We start from the raw sequence: 15,653 nt of genomic DNA, 5'->3' as shown, positions 1-15,653 counted from the left end.
TATATAGCCTGCAGTCTATAGCTATGCTGGTAGGATAAAAACATACAAGCATGAGTATTCCATCTTGTTTATGATGTGATTGTACTTTCAGTGTTTTTAAGAGGACTGAGCACACGCCATTTTTCCAAATGTATCATTTCAAATTGTTTATTCGATCCTTGATAAGAACAAAATACACAATTATTTTATCTGAAAACAAAAAAAAAAATGATAAAGACAAAATAACCACACAATGTTATACTCATATCTGATCAAGGTTTGAGAAGGGTATTATATTGATTACTTTATGTTACATTATTCAAAAACCCTGGTTACAGATATGAGGCAGTTATAAGGTAATGTGCAACTAGTTACATTAGTCTGCAGGCTTGCACATGTTTGCATGTACTTATATTCAGTAGTTTATGATTGTACCTGTTCCATTTAATTTGTTCGACCAGCTACAACCTTTAAATTTGCATAGCCAGTCCATGCAAAAATAAAAAGTGCAAACGTTTCTCATAAACAATTGTTTTTGATATGTTCAGCCAAACAAAGTTTAAATACATCGCTGTCATTCAATCAGTTAAATTACAGATTTCTGTGAATAAAGTAAAACATATTAAATTGTTTTACAGTCAATACAGACCAACTTAAATTACTGTGTTGAATATAAAACACTGTTTAATTATTTCTGCAAGCACTGAGCTTTTAGAAAGTGTTGTTTTGCCCCTCACTTTTTCCATTTTAGTGCCTGGTGGATGGTTCAGTATAAGAGTTAATACAAGTATCATTAGCAATGTCGTTCATCTCAACTGTCTTCTTTTTGCTTCTCTTGTGTATGTAGGAGAGGACGAGCCAGGTCAGGGCGCAGCCAATCAGAAGGCCAACAATAGTCAGCACAGCAGCAAGCCATCCTTGGACTTTGCCTGAACAATCTGTAGTGAAAGGCTGTGCTGTGCTGGCCATTGTGGGTGCTGTGGTTGTGGTCAAACTGGGGAAACTGTTCACGTTTGTGAAGATGTACGGCTGCTCCTGAAACATGCAAAGAAATGAAATTTTGTGAAATGTACAGTGCCAGCAGTAAGTATTTCCTCGCCTCACTTTCTTCACATTTTATGTCACAAACGTTTATATTCAATGAAGTTGCTTAAAGGTTGTTATTTTCAAAAAGTGCTTGAAATCTGATGTAATCTGGCATTAAATGAGCCTCTTCGGAACACATAGTAGAATCTATTGAATATGACAGTATTTTAAAATAGATTTGAGTTTTCTTTTCTTTAAGATCTACACAGAAAACCCCATAATAATGAAGCAGATAATAATTCGGTGTTTCCGGATTGTTGTGCATCTGTTGCACCATTCACAACCTTAGGTCTTCTTGGGGATATCTCTACAAGCTAGTCACAACTGTTTTGGATATTTTGTTCCCAGTTTTCTACAGATACTCTTAAGTTCCACCTGGTTGGATGGGCAGCAACGTATGAGAGCAACGTTTAGGTCTTTCGAGTCCTTGTGAAGCTCCTGCTTGGTCTTAGCTTCAGAGCATTCTGGAGCAGATTTTGTATAATCTATATGACTTCTGTCTTCTTGCCCTCTATGCAGACTACATGCACAATTCCTGCCACAGAAAAGCACATACCTAAAGCCTGTTCTTCTCCAGACATGCTGCTTGAACTTCAGCCCAAAAGGTATTATTTTGGTTTCATTAGACCAGAAAATGTTGCTTCTTTTCAGCTCAGGTGTGTTTTGGCAACATTCAAGTGGGCTGGAGTGTCATTTGGTGAGGAGTGGCTTCCATATGGTCACTCTACTATAAATGCCTGATTGATAAAGGCCAGATTGGTGAGGTGCATTAGCAGTGGTTGGTCATCTGGATAGTTCTTTTGTCTTCAGAAGAGAACATTGGCACTCCAGCTCAGTGGCCATTGTGTGCTTGGTACCCTCTCTGCTTAAGGTCCTCAGCTTGCTCAAGGTAGATCTGGGGAAGGCCCTGATGGTTCCAAGCTTATTCCATTTCTAAATAATGAACATTACAGGTCTTTTCAGGACTTATTTTAATGCTGAAATTTCTTTTTGTTTCCTTCTTCACCAGGTTTATACCTTGACACAATATCTTCCCTGAACTCTACAGACAATTCCTTGTACTTCATTGCTTGGTTTCTGCTCTGACATGAACTTGCAACCTCGAGATCTTAAATAGTTCCAGTCCAAATCCTGCTCTGTCAGCTGAGCTTACCACAGGTGGACACCAGTAAAGTTGCAAAAACATCTCAAGGATGATCAATGGAATTCAGATTAACCTGAATTGACACCTGAATTTATAAGTGTGGATCCATACCTACCTACCACATTTCAATGTCTCCAATTGGTTTATTTGCAAAACTATATACAATCTTATTTGGACTTTGTCATTATGAACTATCTTGATTTTTGAAAAGACAACTATACTCAAACTGGTTCTAAAATAAGTCTATATCAACAAAATGTGGAAAAGGTGAAGCAGTGTGAATACTTTCTGGTTGCGCTGTACTTACAGCAAAATGCATGTGCAAACTGGGTCAACAGTGGCAATATGTAGCAGCTGTCTTACCTCAGTGGGGCACTTGAGGATATTTCTGGCATTGGTAAAATTGTTGTAGGTCTGTTTTTTACCCACTGGCTCCAGCTAGAAATAAAACACAAACATTACTTTGCCCGTCTTAAGTGGTCATTTAGCCACTCTATATCTTAGACTTGTACTTTTGGCCTTGTCTGAACTCACCATGTTATTCCACAGAGCAGCAGCCATGTCAGCATGTCCTCGCTCACTGAAGTGGAAACAGTCCTGGGAGAAGTAGGTGGCGTCAGGCAGGCCATCCTGCAGGAAAGCAAGCACAGTATCACTGAGTGAGTTTGTGCTCTAAAAGGATGGGAGTGTTTCCATCTCAAAGCTCAATCTTGGTACATATGGTGAACAGCAATTGAGTGTTGTTGTGCAGATGTCTTACAGCATTTAATGGAACAATAGAATTTCTGAAAAAAGGCTGGACAACCACAGCAAAGTCCTCTTTGCCATCATAACGACCTCCAGACACCAGATTTTCAGTCTCAATCTGACACAAGTGGATACAAATGTTATTACTGGGTCATTTTACTCATGACGTGTTCCAGAGAAAACATTATTTTGTGCCTAGAAACCTGCATTTCCCGATTGACCCATTTCATTTCAGCCAGTTCTGGTGAATCCGTTCCAGGTAACAAGAAGCAAGGGCAGACTTGCCTGTGGGTCAAATGGGGAAATTAACAGCACATTCTGGAAAAGCAAATGCCTCATTTAAAATGGATACAAAGCCAGTCGCATTTGTTGACAGCCCTGGTAAAAGAGGTTTTAATAAGCCTTAAAACTAAACTTATTTTCTCTTGCATCAGAATAATCTCACACTGAAAAGTCCAGCCTCTAAATTAAGTGTATTAATTTAGTCAGGAAAAAACCTTAATACAAGGCAACTGTTTTCTACAAAATCCCAACCACCAAGAAAAGAGATAAATATTTGCATATTCTCTCTAGGTCTTACAGAGTCATTGGTTGTGCTAAGTCGTCTTGAGCTCTAGGATTTAGGTCTGGGGACTGAAATGGCTGGTGAAGCACTTTTGTATTGATTTGACCATATACAGGTCCTTCTCAAAATATTAGCATATTGTGATAAAGTTCATTATTTTCCATAATGTCATGATGAAAATTTAACATTCATATATTTTAGATTCATTGCACACTAACTGAAATATTTCAGGTCTTTTATTGTCTTAATACGGATGATTTTGGCATACAGCTCATGAAAACCCAAAATTCCTATCTCAAAAATTAGCATATTTCATCCGACCAATAAAAGAAAAGTGTTTTTAATACAAAAAACGTCAACCTTCAAATAATCATGTACAGTTATGCACTCAATACTTGGTCGGGAATCCTTTGGCAGAAATGACTGCTTCAATGCGGCGTGGCATGGAGGCAATCAGCCTGTGGTACTGCTGAGGTCTTATGGAGGCCCAGGATGCTTCGATAGCGGCCTTTAGCTCATCCAGAGTGTTGGGTCTTGAGTCTCTCAACGTTCTCTTCACAATATCCCACAGATTCTCTATGGGGTTCAAGTCAGGAGAGTTGGCGGGCCAATTGAGCACAGTGATACCATGGTCAGTAAACCATTTACCAGTGGTTTTGGCACTGTGAGCAGGTGCCAGGTCGTGCTGAAAAATGAAATCTTCATCTCCATAAAGCTTTTCAGCAGATGGAAGCATGAAGTGCTCCACAATCTCCTGATAGCTAGCTGCATTGACCCTGCCCTTGATAAAACACAGTGGACCAACACCAGCAGCTGACACGGCACCCCAGACCATCACTGACTGTGGGTACTTGACACTGGACTTCTGGCATTTTGGCATTTCCTTCTCCCCAGTCTTCCTCCAGACTCTGGCACCTTGATTTCCGAATGACATGCAGAATTGGCTTTCATCCGAAAAAAGTACTTTGGACCACTGAGCAACAGTCCAGTGCTGCTTCTCTGTAGCCCAGGTCAGGCGCTTCTGCCACTGTTTCTGGTTCAAAAGTGGCTTGACCTGGGGAATGCGGCACCTGTAGCCCATTTCCTGCACACGCCTGTGCACGGTGGCTCTGGATGTTTCTACTCCAGACTCAGTCCACTGCTTCCACAGGTCCCCCAAGGTCTGGAATCGGCCCTTCTCCACAATCTTCCTCAGGGTCCGGTCACCTCTTCTCGTTGTGCAGCGTTTTCTGCCACACTTTTTCCTTCCCACAGACTTCCCACTGAGGTGCCTTGATACAGCACTCTGGGAACAGCCTATTCGTTCAGAAATTTCTTTCTGTGTCTTGAGGGTGTCAATAGTGGCCTTCTGGACAGCAGTCAGGTCGGCAGTCTTACCTATGATTGGGGTTTGGAGTGATGAAACAGGCTGGGAGTTTTAAAGGCCTCAGGAATCTTTTGCAAGTTTTTAGAGTTAACTCGTTGATTCAGATGATTAGGTTCATAGCTCGTTTAGAGACCCTTTTAATGATATGCTAATTTTGTGAGATAGGAATTTGGGGTTTTCATGAGCTGTATGCCAAAATCATCCGTATTAAGACAATAAAAGACCTGAAATATTTCAATTAGTGTGCAATGAATCTAAAATATATGAATGTTAAATTTTCATCATGATATTATGGAAAATAATGAACTTTATCACAATATGCTAATATTTTGAGAAGGACCTGTATTTCAAACCATTATTCTGCTAAAAAACCCAATGATGACCCATCTTCTTTTTACTGTTAGAGCCCATCAGATTTGTGTTTTAAATAATCTCCTGTTATTTCAATGATTTCCTAATGTCACGTGATCTAACAAAGTTTCTGGGGCCTTTAGAGGAAAAACAGTCCCACAGATCCTCCACCATACCTAACTGTGGGCATTCCTTGTTTCATGCCAAACTCTGCTGATGGGTTGTTTAAAACCCATCAGCATTAGCCAGGTTTCCTGAGTTTGCGTTTGTGATGTTAGGACAAAAATGTTTTTTTCTGCCATCATTCCCAAACAACTGGTTGGCTTCTACTTGCTATGAGTCTTAATGACCTCAATATGCCACAGCGAAAGTTCACTGAACTTTGCAGATTCTTTTTTTTTACTGTTTCAAGTAGGCGTTGGTGACAAGATAAACATGGGTCTAAGGCTAGAATAAATGTGTTTTTTTCTTAATTTTTCAGTGTATTATTATGCTACTGCAATAAAATATAAATTTAGGACTTTTGACAAGTCTCTACTGTAACATCAATAATTTTCAATAACTGAAACAGGATCTTTTGAAGTCTTTCTTTATATTTTAAATTGAATCTGGCCTAAAAGGATTTCTTCTTGAAGATATTTACAGGAATCATTCATTGTTAAAAATCTTTTGACAAAAAGTTATTTCTTTCTTGGACTCAGTGGCCTTGATTTATGAAAAACTGATCAGATCAAATAGTGTTGCCTACTTTTGCACCAAGGTGCATCCGAGACTATCCTTTTTGATTCTACGAAGGCCTTCAATTTCCAGGATCTCTAAGATGTTGATGATAGCTCTTGGAACCTGAAGCCAAACGCCAAGAAAACATAATCTGATTATATTTTATTCTTCAACGGATCAGTGCTGAATTAAAAGGAAGTAAAGAACACTATTTTAGTTAGCTTATGGCACATTATAACCATCTCACCTCATTGTACAGGATATCCAAGCTTGTCCTCAAGTGATTTGTGTAGTTTGCAGGCAAAAGGTTGGCCTGTGGATTTTTTTGCAAAATAATTAAATACTCAAAGGTGAAGAAAAAGTTCAACCAAGCCTTTTTAACAGATGCATGGACGGCACCCTGGATGAGGCCCTCCTTATGCCGTCCTCCACACCTACAACTATTTTCTTCCCTTTGTGGCTGCTTCTATTATACAAACATCCACAGAAAGGGTCAGTCTGTAAAAATGTAAGGTAACATCCAGCCACACAAGCTAAGAGAAACTAAGAAATTACAGAATAATTTGCACATCCCCCCACATGGGTGCTGTGTGATGGGCAGCAAACACACCTTGATCTCCCTATTCTTAACAGCAGGCAGGGAACACCTTCTCATACCACTGCTATTTAGAATCTCTGCCATGGCCAGAAAAAGGCTGCTTAGTGAACTGGTCTATTCTGAATTTATTCAGCCAGAATAGGCATGCAACCAGTAAGAGCACACCAGCAACTGCTAACACCAAGCTGGAAGTACCCCAGTCTTAGAGCTAATCATAAATTGATGTTACTTTTCAGATGTCCTGCTTCAAAAGAGAGACATTGAAAGAAAGACCATTGAGTCTATAAAGCCCAAGGTGAATCACAGAAACCAGATGACGAAGGTCTTCTGAGTTGTTTATGCCTCTTAGGCAACAAGACCCGTCTTTGTCCCCCTCTGTGCTTCTTTAATGCAGACCGAGGCTGGGATAGATGTAGGAGGCGGGAGATCTGTGTTGGAGGGGTAAGGTAACAGAATGTCCCCATTGAAAAGAAACCATGCCTGCTCTCATCTCACTCTGACACAATAAGGCTATTAGAGGAGAGCCCCTCACAAAGCTTCATTATGCTCTGGAGCTTAGATCCATTTGGGGAGTGATATCATGAGGCAGCGCCACATAACACCCAGAGAGGTTTCACAACAGATTCAGTGCATTTTAGAGGCAACTCTTTAAGAGACTCACTCTATCGTTGCAGTACTGACAAAGGTCGTTGCCTCCAATGAAGAGGGTCACAAGTTTCCAGTCATTCTGAAAATCCACCGTCTAGCTCCATCCAATTAAAGATTCAGAGAGAGAGACAGATGGAGCAAAGATTAGATTCAAATATGATGCACTGCAACAAACCAAATAACAAAACAATGCTTTAAAATCAGTTTTAAACTCACAGCATCATTTTTCATGGCATCAATCAGATGTCTGACCTGCTCTGGAATCCCTCTGTACATAATCATATTTATTATCAGGTGGCTATTTTTATGTGTTCATAAAATGCTTCCAGCATTGCACAGAATAGGCAACTGGAAAGTGTTGGAGCTTACTCTATTTTAGCTCCAGACACAGCCATGTTGAAGCCAGTCTGCTCTTTTCCAGTCCCCTTTGAAGCCCCTTTGATACCAGGATTGAACTTCTTGAGGACATCTGATGTAAAAAGTTAACAAAATATATTCTTTATGGCACAGTAGAGAGAATTTTAGCTTTATTTGGACTAGGTCTGTCCTCTAGTGGGGCTACTGTGCAAATACACAACATAAAGAAATCTCGAGGCTCACTAGGCAATGTTGTGACAGTCTCAAGAGTGTCATCCCCTCCGATACTAGATGAAGAGAGACATGAAATGAATTAAATGCATGCAGTGTTACATGGATTTATATAGAACGTGTTTCTGCTGAGTCTCACCTCCATGACACCCCCCTGTATTCTGTGGCCAGTTGCACCAAGTTTGTTGCCCTTGCACCAAATGCAGCCTAAAATGCATGAAAAACTAGTTACGTTCACAACTTAAAATGTTTCTTTCCCATCCTCAGATACAATAAACTCATATTGTTCTCTTAGTTTCCATGTGAACAGATTTGTAGTGGCTTGCAAATGACTCGTGCCCATTGAACCGTTCCACATTTTGTTATGTTGAAGTTCAGTGTGGTTTTACTAGGATTTTATTTGGTAAACCAACATAAAGTAGTGCATAGTTGACACATAGAAGGAAAAGGATGCAGAGTTTTCAAACTTGGTGGAAAGCATATGTTCATGTCAGACTTTGACTGGTCCATTCTAACCCATTAATATGCTTAATCTAAACTATTCCATTGCAGCTCTGGTTGTATGTTTAAGGTCAATATTCTAAAGTAAGGTGAACCCCAGCCTCAGTCTCTTGTTCTTTGCAGCTTTCAACAGGTTTTCTTCCAAGATTTCCCTGTATTTAACCCCATTCATTTCCATGTCAGGTCAGACCAACCTTCCGTTCCCTGTGAAAAAAAGCATTGCCTCTGCATGATGCTACCACCACCACATTTCACAGTAGGGTTAGTGTGTTCAGAGTGATCTACAGTGTTAGTTTTCTCCGATGCAAGCCAGAAGGGTTAATTGTGGTTAGATCACCTTCTTCAACATGTTTGCTGTGCTCCTAAATGGGTTGTGGGAAACTGTAGATAGGACTTCTCATGGCTTTCTTTGAACAATGTCTTTCTTCTTGCCACTCATCCATAATGGACAAATTTGTGGAGTGTACAAATGAGAGTAGTCCTGTTAACAGATTCGCCCACCTGAGCTGCAGGCCTCTGTAGCTCCTCCAGAGTTACAGACTATATGTTCCATGAACTATTGAACAGCGCTCTGGCTTTATAACCTAATCCTATCCATGATGCTGTTTGTTCACTAATGTTCTCTAACAATCATTTGAGCCCTCCACAGAACACCTATGTTTATCGCTGAGTGCAATGGAATTTATCTAGGAGTACAAATGCACCCCAAGTTTTTCAGATTTTTATTTTGGAAAAAGTAAGTCAAAACTTGTATCCTTTATTATCCACTTCACAGTTATGCACAACTTTGTGTTGGTTGATTGCATTAAAATACAATCCAACCCATCAATTAACAGCTGATTTGTTTTTGTTTCTACAATGATCAAACTTTTTTATTATCTAACACTAAATAATATCCCAACTGAGTTGAACTATTTATTCAGTTCAACTCAGTTTATTTTTACAGCACCAACTCACAAAGAGATCATACCAGTAAACTTTACAAGACCAACAGATGCAATTTATGCACAGAAATATACAATAATATCAACCCAATCACAATGAGTTCAATTACACACACTTAAATTTGATCCTAGTTAAACTGCAGTTGCGATTGGTACGTTTTTTATCTAGGGAAGCCTAACCAATTGCATTAAGCGACTGACTTTGCAGTTGTTCCTCCTGAACAAGCGTTTATGCCATAAAAAGTATTCTACCTTTTACACATGGTTACATCTGCAGTACTGCAACCAGTTTTAAAAATTTTGAGATATAATCAATATAAAAGGCAAACATGATTGGTCAGGCACTTTAGTTTTATAATTCCATTTTCTTTTTTGGAAATGGATTTTAATATAGTTTGAAAATGCCAATTGTATCATATTCACGATTTTTAGACATGGAAAACACTAAAAGCAAATGCCATACTTTTCCAGACTTTGCAAGACAGCGTAGGAATACCAACTCAAGTTCTAATTCAAGCTCTAGTAGTCACCTATAACAATAATCTGACACCTTTGCTGAAACGGTGTAGAAAACATTAGCAAGAAGACAGAAATCGTAAAGTAGTGCTGACTAAAACAAGGATGGTTGTTAAACCAGGCCTTTCTGGTTATATTCAGGATATCTAAAACTAAATCAAACCTCCATAACAGCATTAACCTACCGTTAGAGAGTCTCCAAGAGCCCCCACCACCTTAATGTCTGCTGGACGTACTCTGTGAGCTAACAAAGGCCAGATATCAGTGCATTCTTATGTCTCCATTGCAGTATTTAACTTAATTGTCACTAGGATGCCTACCTGAAGTGGGCACAGAGTTTGATGGAGCCGTATGAGTGCAGGAAAAGTCGCTGCCCCAGTTCTACAAAATTACAAATATTTATATATTTTTGCATGAGGTTTACTGAATACATATTTACTGTTGTGAATTTGGGAAAACATGGCTTACAGTATTGGGAGGGGAAGTTGGTGGAAGGCCTGGAAAGGTATAGTTGCTATTGACCGCTGTATGAATGAATGGGTTGCTCTTGGAGATAAATAACCAAAATAAAAATTAATACATGCAAATGTTTGGAATAATATATTAGATAACATTTATGAAAATTAGTTACCTCTGATGGACACTTCAGATCGATTTCAGCTAGGAAGTCTTGTGTGTAGGTCTTGTTGCCGACTGGTTCCAACTGTTGTGAGAGCCATACAATAATTTTTGATTAAAAAGGAACAAAAACACATTTGAGACATGCCATGGAGTGAACTCTACCATGTTGTTCCAAAGCGACCGAGCCATAATGGTGTGAGCTTTCTGGCTGAGGTGAAAACAGTCAGGTGAGAAATAAGAGCGATCAGGCCGACCATCCTGATATAGAAAGAAAAAGGATAAAAATTAATAAAAAATAAAATATAGAAAGAAAAAGCTTTAATAGGAAACCGATGGTTCAAATCAGCCAATTCTTACCTCTAACCTGGGAACGAGAACCTCTCTAAAGAAGGGCTGCAGTACCACAGTGAAGCTGTCATGTGTGTCATAACGTCCAGAGTCAATCAGCTTTCTCATACCGTGCTGCAGATAAAAAAGAGACAGCATGAAGAGATTTACAGCTGGACGATATGGACAGAAAACATGTCACAATATTTTCAAATTCAAATATTTTTTTTCTTTTTTAATAGGTTTTCATAATTATCATGATACACTTTAAAGAATATAAGATTAGACGTTTCAATACAAACTGAAAGAACAATAGTAACATTTATTATTTAAAAATGCCATAAACTAAACACACAATTCCCCTTAGCATTATGGGACAATATGCAATACAGATAAACAAGTTAAAAAAAAAGCAAATTTCTCAACTAGCAATATATTGATGTACAAAAACCATTTGCAGCACCAGATTAATAGTGCAAATATGATTCAGTACAAGCATAAAATAATGTAAATCTATTGAGATTTTAAAAAACTAATTTTAACTTGACAGTTTTAGAAAGAAATGTTGACAATTGCATTTTCCTTTTCAACTTTTAAAAGTGGAATTATGCAAGACTTCTGTTATTTATCATTTGACATCAAGCAGAACATGTGTGAAAGGGTTACTTTTTCTCCCACACTTATTTTTTAGAAGGTACAAAATGCAGAAATCTGCTCTGTATTATATTTTTGGATTTCCTTTGAAGTCATTTAAATAGAGATCTGCACTGAAACCAAGACTTAAATTTGTAGTTTTCCATTTCGACAAGCCAAAAGTCATTGGGAGAAAGATTTTATGGTCAAACATAATAAAGATTCAACTATTTGGCCACAATGACATGAAATGTGTTTGAAGAAGACGCAAAGCTTTTAAAGCCGAAGATCATGTTCCAACTATCAAGCATGGCAGCATGGTCTGTTTCACTGCCAGTATTAATGGTGGCTTACACAAAGTGGAGGTGGATATTCCAACAAGCAAATGATCCCAAACAAACAACAAATCTGCTTTTGGAATGATAAAACAGGCAAACATAAAGCTTCTGGAATGGCAACAACCTCAACTCTGTTGAAAATCTACCAACTACGCTTAAAAGCCATATCAGTCCCAGAAAACCAGCTAACTAATAGGAGCTCAACTGTTACTAATAGGAAGAGTGGTCAAATAGCCATTTGAGCCTCTATGCATTGATGAGTTATTTACTATTATACCCCAACTATACACCGGATAAAAGCTTTTTAATTTGTTACTATTCTTCTTGGGACAGAATGTTGTTGCTCCTAAAACAGAAAGCAAGAAATGACGCCCAAACATAAAAATGGCTAACAAAAAATATTCATCTGATTTGCACCTGATATGCTCTGTTGAAGTCACTGAGCTTCTGCAGTTCATATGATCCGTTGATGGGTTTCAGTACACAGGGGCAAATAATGCTGAAACATGAACATGAGGACTGTTAATAACAACATGTCACAGGCTCCTAGGTAAAACTATTTGCCTTAAATTACTAACTTGACCATCCAGGTGGGACAACCCAACGATTTATCCATGTGCAATTCACGCAGTGGTATGATGTTGAACACCTCTACCATGTTAACAATTGCACGAGGCACCTGAAAGATAAAAAAATAAACTTTTAGTAGAGTCTGTAATTGGTATATTGACTTAGACACATTAAAGCACTTTTGTTAGAATGATGCACGATGACAGGAACATACTTCTCTGTGTAGTATGTCCAGGGCTTCACGGATTCGAAGGACCACATTTCTAGCCGAAAAGACGACCTGAAGAAAAAATAAATTACTTTTTAAATTAATTTCATAGGAAATATTTAGTTCAAACATTTGTCTGCTTCCATAAGGATGAGATTTTGTCACTTTGTCAGGAAATCATAAGAATTGAATTAGCATGCCTTTCAATGTGAAATAATGAAAGCGAACAGATATAGATTCTAATGTAAGCCATTCATTATGAAACTTTACATTAAGGTACACTTGTTTCCACCTCAAAAATATTTAGGTATAAAGATTACAAAATAGGGCATAACTCTTAAATTATGTGGGGAGAAAGCACTTACGCTGTCTGTGCAGTAGGCACAAATGTCATTGCCACCAATGAACATGGTGATCACTTTCCAGTCGTTGTTGAAATCGATGCGCTGAAGAAGATAATAGATAAATGTTCCGCTGTTATATGAGAGCAAAATAACACAATGAAACTTGAAGACGACGAAAGCACGTTCCTTACCGAGTCATTTGTCATTTTGGCCACTAGAGTGCGCACTTGCTGTACCATGTCACTGTAACAGGAGACAGAATTCTATAGAAAAATGTGATGAAATTACCACACACTTATATTTAATTGGCAAATACAAAAGTGGACTTACACACTCTGCGCTCCGGGTACAGCCTGATTTAGAAAAGCTCCTGGACTGTCATTGTTCCCGATGCCCGTTGAGAATCCAGTCACAGAAGGGTTGAACTCTTTCAGGATGTCTGCAAAGAATCATAGGAAAGGGTTAAAAAATACAATACTGCTGTTTATAGCTACTGATAAACAAGATTTTAATGCAAACTGCAATTTTATTATATGTATTATTAACCGTCTGTACCATTCATGGAAATATTGGGGTAATTTTACGAATTTGCTTTTTAGTTTAACCAAAATGCAAAGATTAACAAATCCTTTAAACCATATACAGCTCTATCAACATGTATTGACACTCCAGGAAAGATGTCCGTAAAGCTTTAAAATAAATCCCTGATAATCCAGGAGCAAACTCTCATACTATTTTAGAGTGGCCAGATGAAATTAGCCAGAACTACTTCAGTTTGAGAAAAGTATTTGCTACATTTTTTATTGTCAGATTATGCTTAAGCAATAAAAATATAAAAAACAAATATCCGAATGCTTTGTACACACGTTTACTATAGTTACCAATAAATGTGGAGGGTTCAGTATTTAAAGTACAAATTAACATATAACATGCTTTCAAATTGAAGCTTTAATTTTTAAGAAACACATCTGCTCATGTTTTGCGGTACCAGCAGCGAAAACTTTGAAAATAAGTATATTGCAATATTTATGTCTATTTAAAAAAAAAACAAAAGAAAAAAATGTATCACGACAATGTTATCCTATATAATAGTATCAAAATAATAATTGAATCAATCAATGCTTTCAGTGCCAGACACAGAAAGCAAAATATTAACTTCATATTGGTTTGGACTTCAGGCCCTCATGTGCCTTTGAAAAAAAAAGACACAAAGTAAACTGAAGCTCTGGGTCATGGAAGGAGGCAGCATTCATTTGGTTTGAACTAAACAGATTTGCCTAATATAAAGCAGCATGTATGCTTTTAATTTATGTAACATATTATGAAATAATTAACTACCATCCAGTTTATCAGCAAAAGTTCAAAGGCAAACATCTGTAATGTTATCAGGTTACATTACTGCACTTGTCATTGGTGTGCGTGCTGTGGTCGTCCATCAAGGCACCATAAATGTCAGAAAGCAACATAAGATGCCATTCTGAGGTGAGTTTTATTTACAGTGCGTGAGAAACAATTTGCCCCCTTGAGATTTCCTCTGATGTCACATTTTTTATGCACAAGTTAATGTTTCAACTCATCAAACTAATTTTATATCAGACAAAGATAGCTTAAGTAAGTATATTTTAAAAATTGTTTTCAAATGATGATTTCATTCAGTAAGTAAAAAAAGCTATCCAAAAACAACCAGAACTTGAGTAAAATATAATTGCATCCTTGTTAAATAATGTATTAACTGTGGTAACCCAAAAAATATTTTGGTTCAGTTTCACTAGTCACACCTAGGCCTGATTACTGCCAGACCAATAGAATCAATAAATCCCTTCACAAGAATCTGTCTGACAACATGAAGTAGGATAACATACCTAAATAGTAACACTTCATGCCCTAATCTAAAAAAATCCAAGAAGAGATTATAAACAAAACCACTGTCATGTTTCTGTCAGGAAAGGATTACAAAACAATTTTTAAGGCTCTGGGACACCAGTCAACCACACTGAGAGCCATTATCCACAAAAGGAGAAAACATGGAACAACGGTAAACCTTCCCAGAAGTGGCTGGTCGAACCAAAATGACCTCAAGGATACATTAAAGACTAATCCAAGAGGTCACAAAATCCCAGAACAACATTTAAAAAAATGCAAACCTTACTTGCTTCAGTTAAGGTCAGGGTTCATGATTCAACAATAAATAAAAAGACTGGGTAAAAATGGCATCCGTGGGACAGTTCCCATAAATGTGACTTCCCAAAGACTTCTGGGAAAATATTCTGTTGACTGATGAGACAAAAATTGAGCATTTTTGAAACGTGTGCATTCCATTTCATGTGACATAACTCATTTGTCAACTTCAAAACAAGACTATTTTAATAAGTCCAACATGGTGCTGCTTTGCTGCTTCAGCACTTGGACGATTTGCTGTGTTTGTATTTAATATGTATTTGTATATAAAAGCGGTCAAGGTCTCAAGAAAAACCTGCAAGAACCCCCAAACCAGGACTGCAAGAACAGAATGGTGTTATTTTGTTCTTGCAGTCCAGGAGTAGAGAACATGTTTCCTTGTTTGTCTAGAGTATGCATAGACCTTTAGCTCAAGCACATTTGCGCCGTGCAGCAGGACAACGGTCCAAAGCACACCAACATATCCACTTCTAAGTGACTCTGGGTGTTCTGGAGTGGGCTACTCAAAATCTTATAGGAATGGCTTTTCTTTCTGCTAAACAAGGGACAACCATTCATTATTAGGTTTTTGGGACAAATTTGTTTCTCATAGGGTCAGGCTGATTTTTGGCTTTTTTTCCGCCTTAATTAATGAAATCATCATTTGAGTTTCATTATTTGCTCCGGTTATCTTTATCTGAA

At 38.0% G+C, this 15,653-nt stretch overlaps 1 protein-coding gene across 1 annotated transcript in view; it reads right to left on the bottom strand.

The window, feature by feature from the left end:
• Window positions 1-220: 220 nt before the first annotated feature.
• The window catches only part of plb1 (phospholipase B1), a 26,212-nt gene continuing 10,779 nt past the window's right edge, over window positions 221-15,653 (bottom strand). Inside the window, exons 22-45 of the mRNA XM_047345602.1 lie at window positions 13,125-13,233; window positions 12,986-13,037; window positions 12,816-12,896; window positions 12,457-12,522; window positions 12,251-12,351; window positions 12,090-12,171; window positions 10,732-10,836; window positions 10,537-10,632; window positions 10,385-10,456; window positions 10,222-10,299; window positions 10,074-10,134; window positions 9,939-9,997; window positions 7,932-7,999; window positions 7,805-7,848; window positions 7,574-7,673; window positions 7,421-7,472; window positions 7,218-7,298; window positions 6,206-6,271; window positions 5,987-6,081; window positions 3,160-3,241; window positions 2,970-3,074; window positions 2,744-2,839; window positions 2,573-2,647; window positions 221-1,014 (exon numbers count right to left, since the gene is read on the bottom strand). Coding sequence (XP_047201558.1) covers window positions 727-1,014; window positions 2,573-2,647; window positions 2,744-2,839; window positions 2,970-3,074; window positions 3,160-3,241; window positions 5,987-6,081; window positions 6,206-6,271; window positions 7,218-7,298; window positions 7,421-7,472; window positions 7,574-7,673; window positions 7,805-7,848; window positions 7,932-7,999; window positions 9,939-9,997; window positions 10,074-10,134; window positions 10,222-10,299; window positions 10,385-10,456; window positions 10,537-10,632; window positions 10,732-10,836; window positions 12,090-12,171; window positions 12,251-12,351; window positions 12,457-12,522; window positions 12,816-12,896; window positions 12,986-13,037; window positions 13,125-13,233 — 2,114 coding nt within the window. The 3' untranslated portion in view covers window positions 221-726. The remainder of the gene's footprint in view (window positions 1,015-2,572; window positions 2,648-2,743; window positions 2,840-2,969; window positions 3,075-3,159; window positions 3,242-5,986; window positions 6,082-6,205; window positions 6,272-7,217; window positions 7,299-7,420; window positions 7,473-7,573; window positions 7,674-7,804; window positions 7,849-7,931; window positions 8,000-9,938; window positions 9,998-10,073; window positions 10,135-10,221; window positions 10,300-10,384; window positions 10,457-10,536; window positions 10,633-10,731; window positions 10,837-12,089; window positions 12,172-12,250; window positions 12,352-12,456; window positions 12,523-12,815; window positions 12,897-12,985; window positions 13,038-13,124; window positions 13,234-15,653) is intronic.

Source organism: Girardinichthys multiradiatus, chromosome 19 (assembly GCF_021462225.1).
Source record: "Girardinichthys multiradiatus isolate DD_20200921_A chromosome 19, DD_fGirMul_XY1, whole genome shotgun sequence".
NCBI lineage: Eukaryota > Metazoa > Chordata > Actinopteri > Cyprinodontiformes > Goodeidae > Girardinichthys > Girardinichthys multiradiatus.
This window is presented reverse-complemented; position numbering and strand designations above follow the sequence as displayed.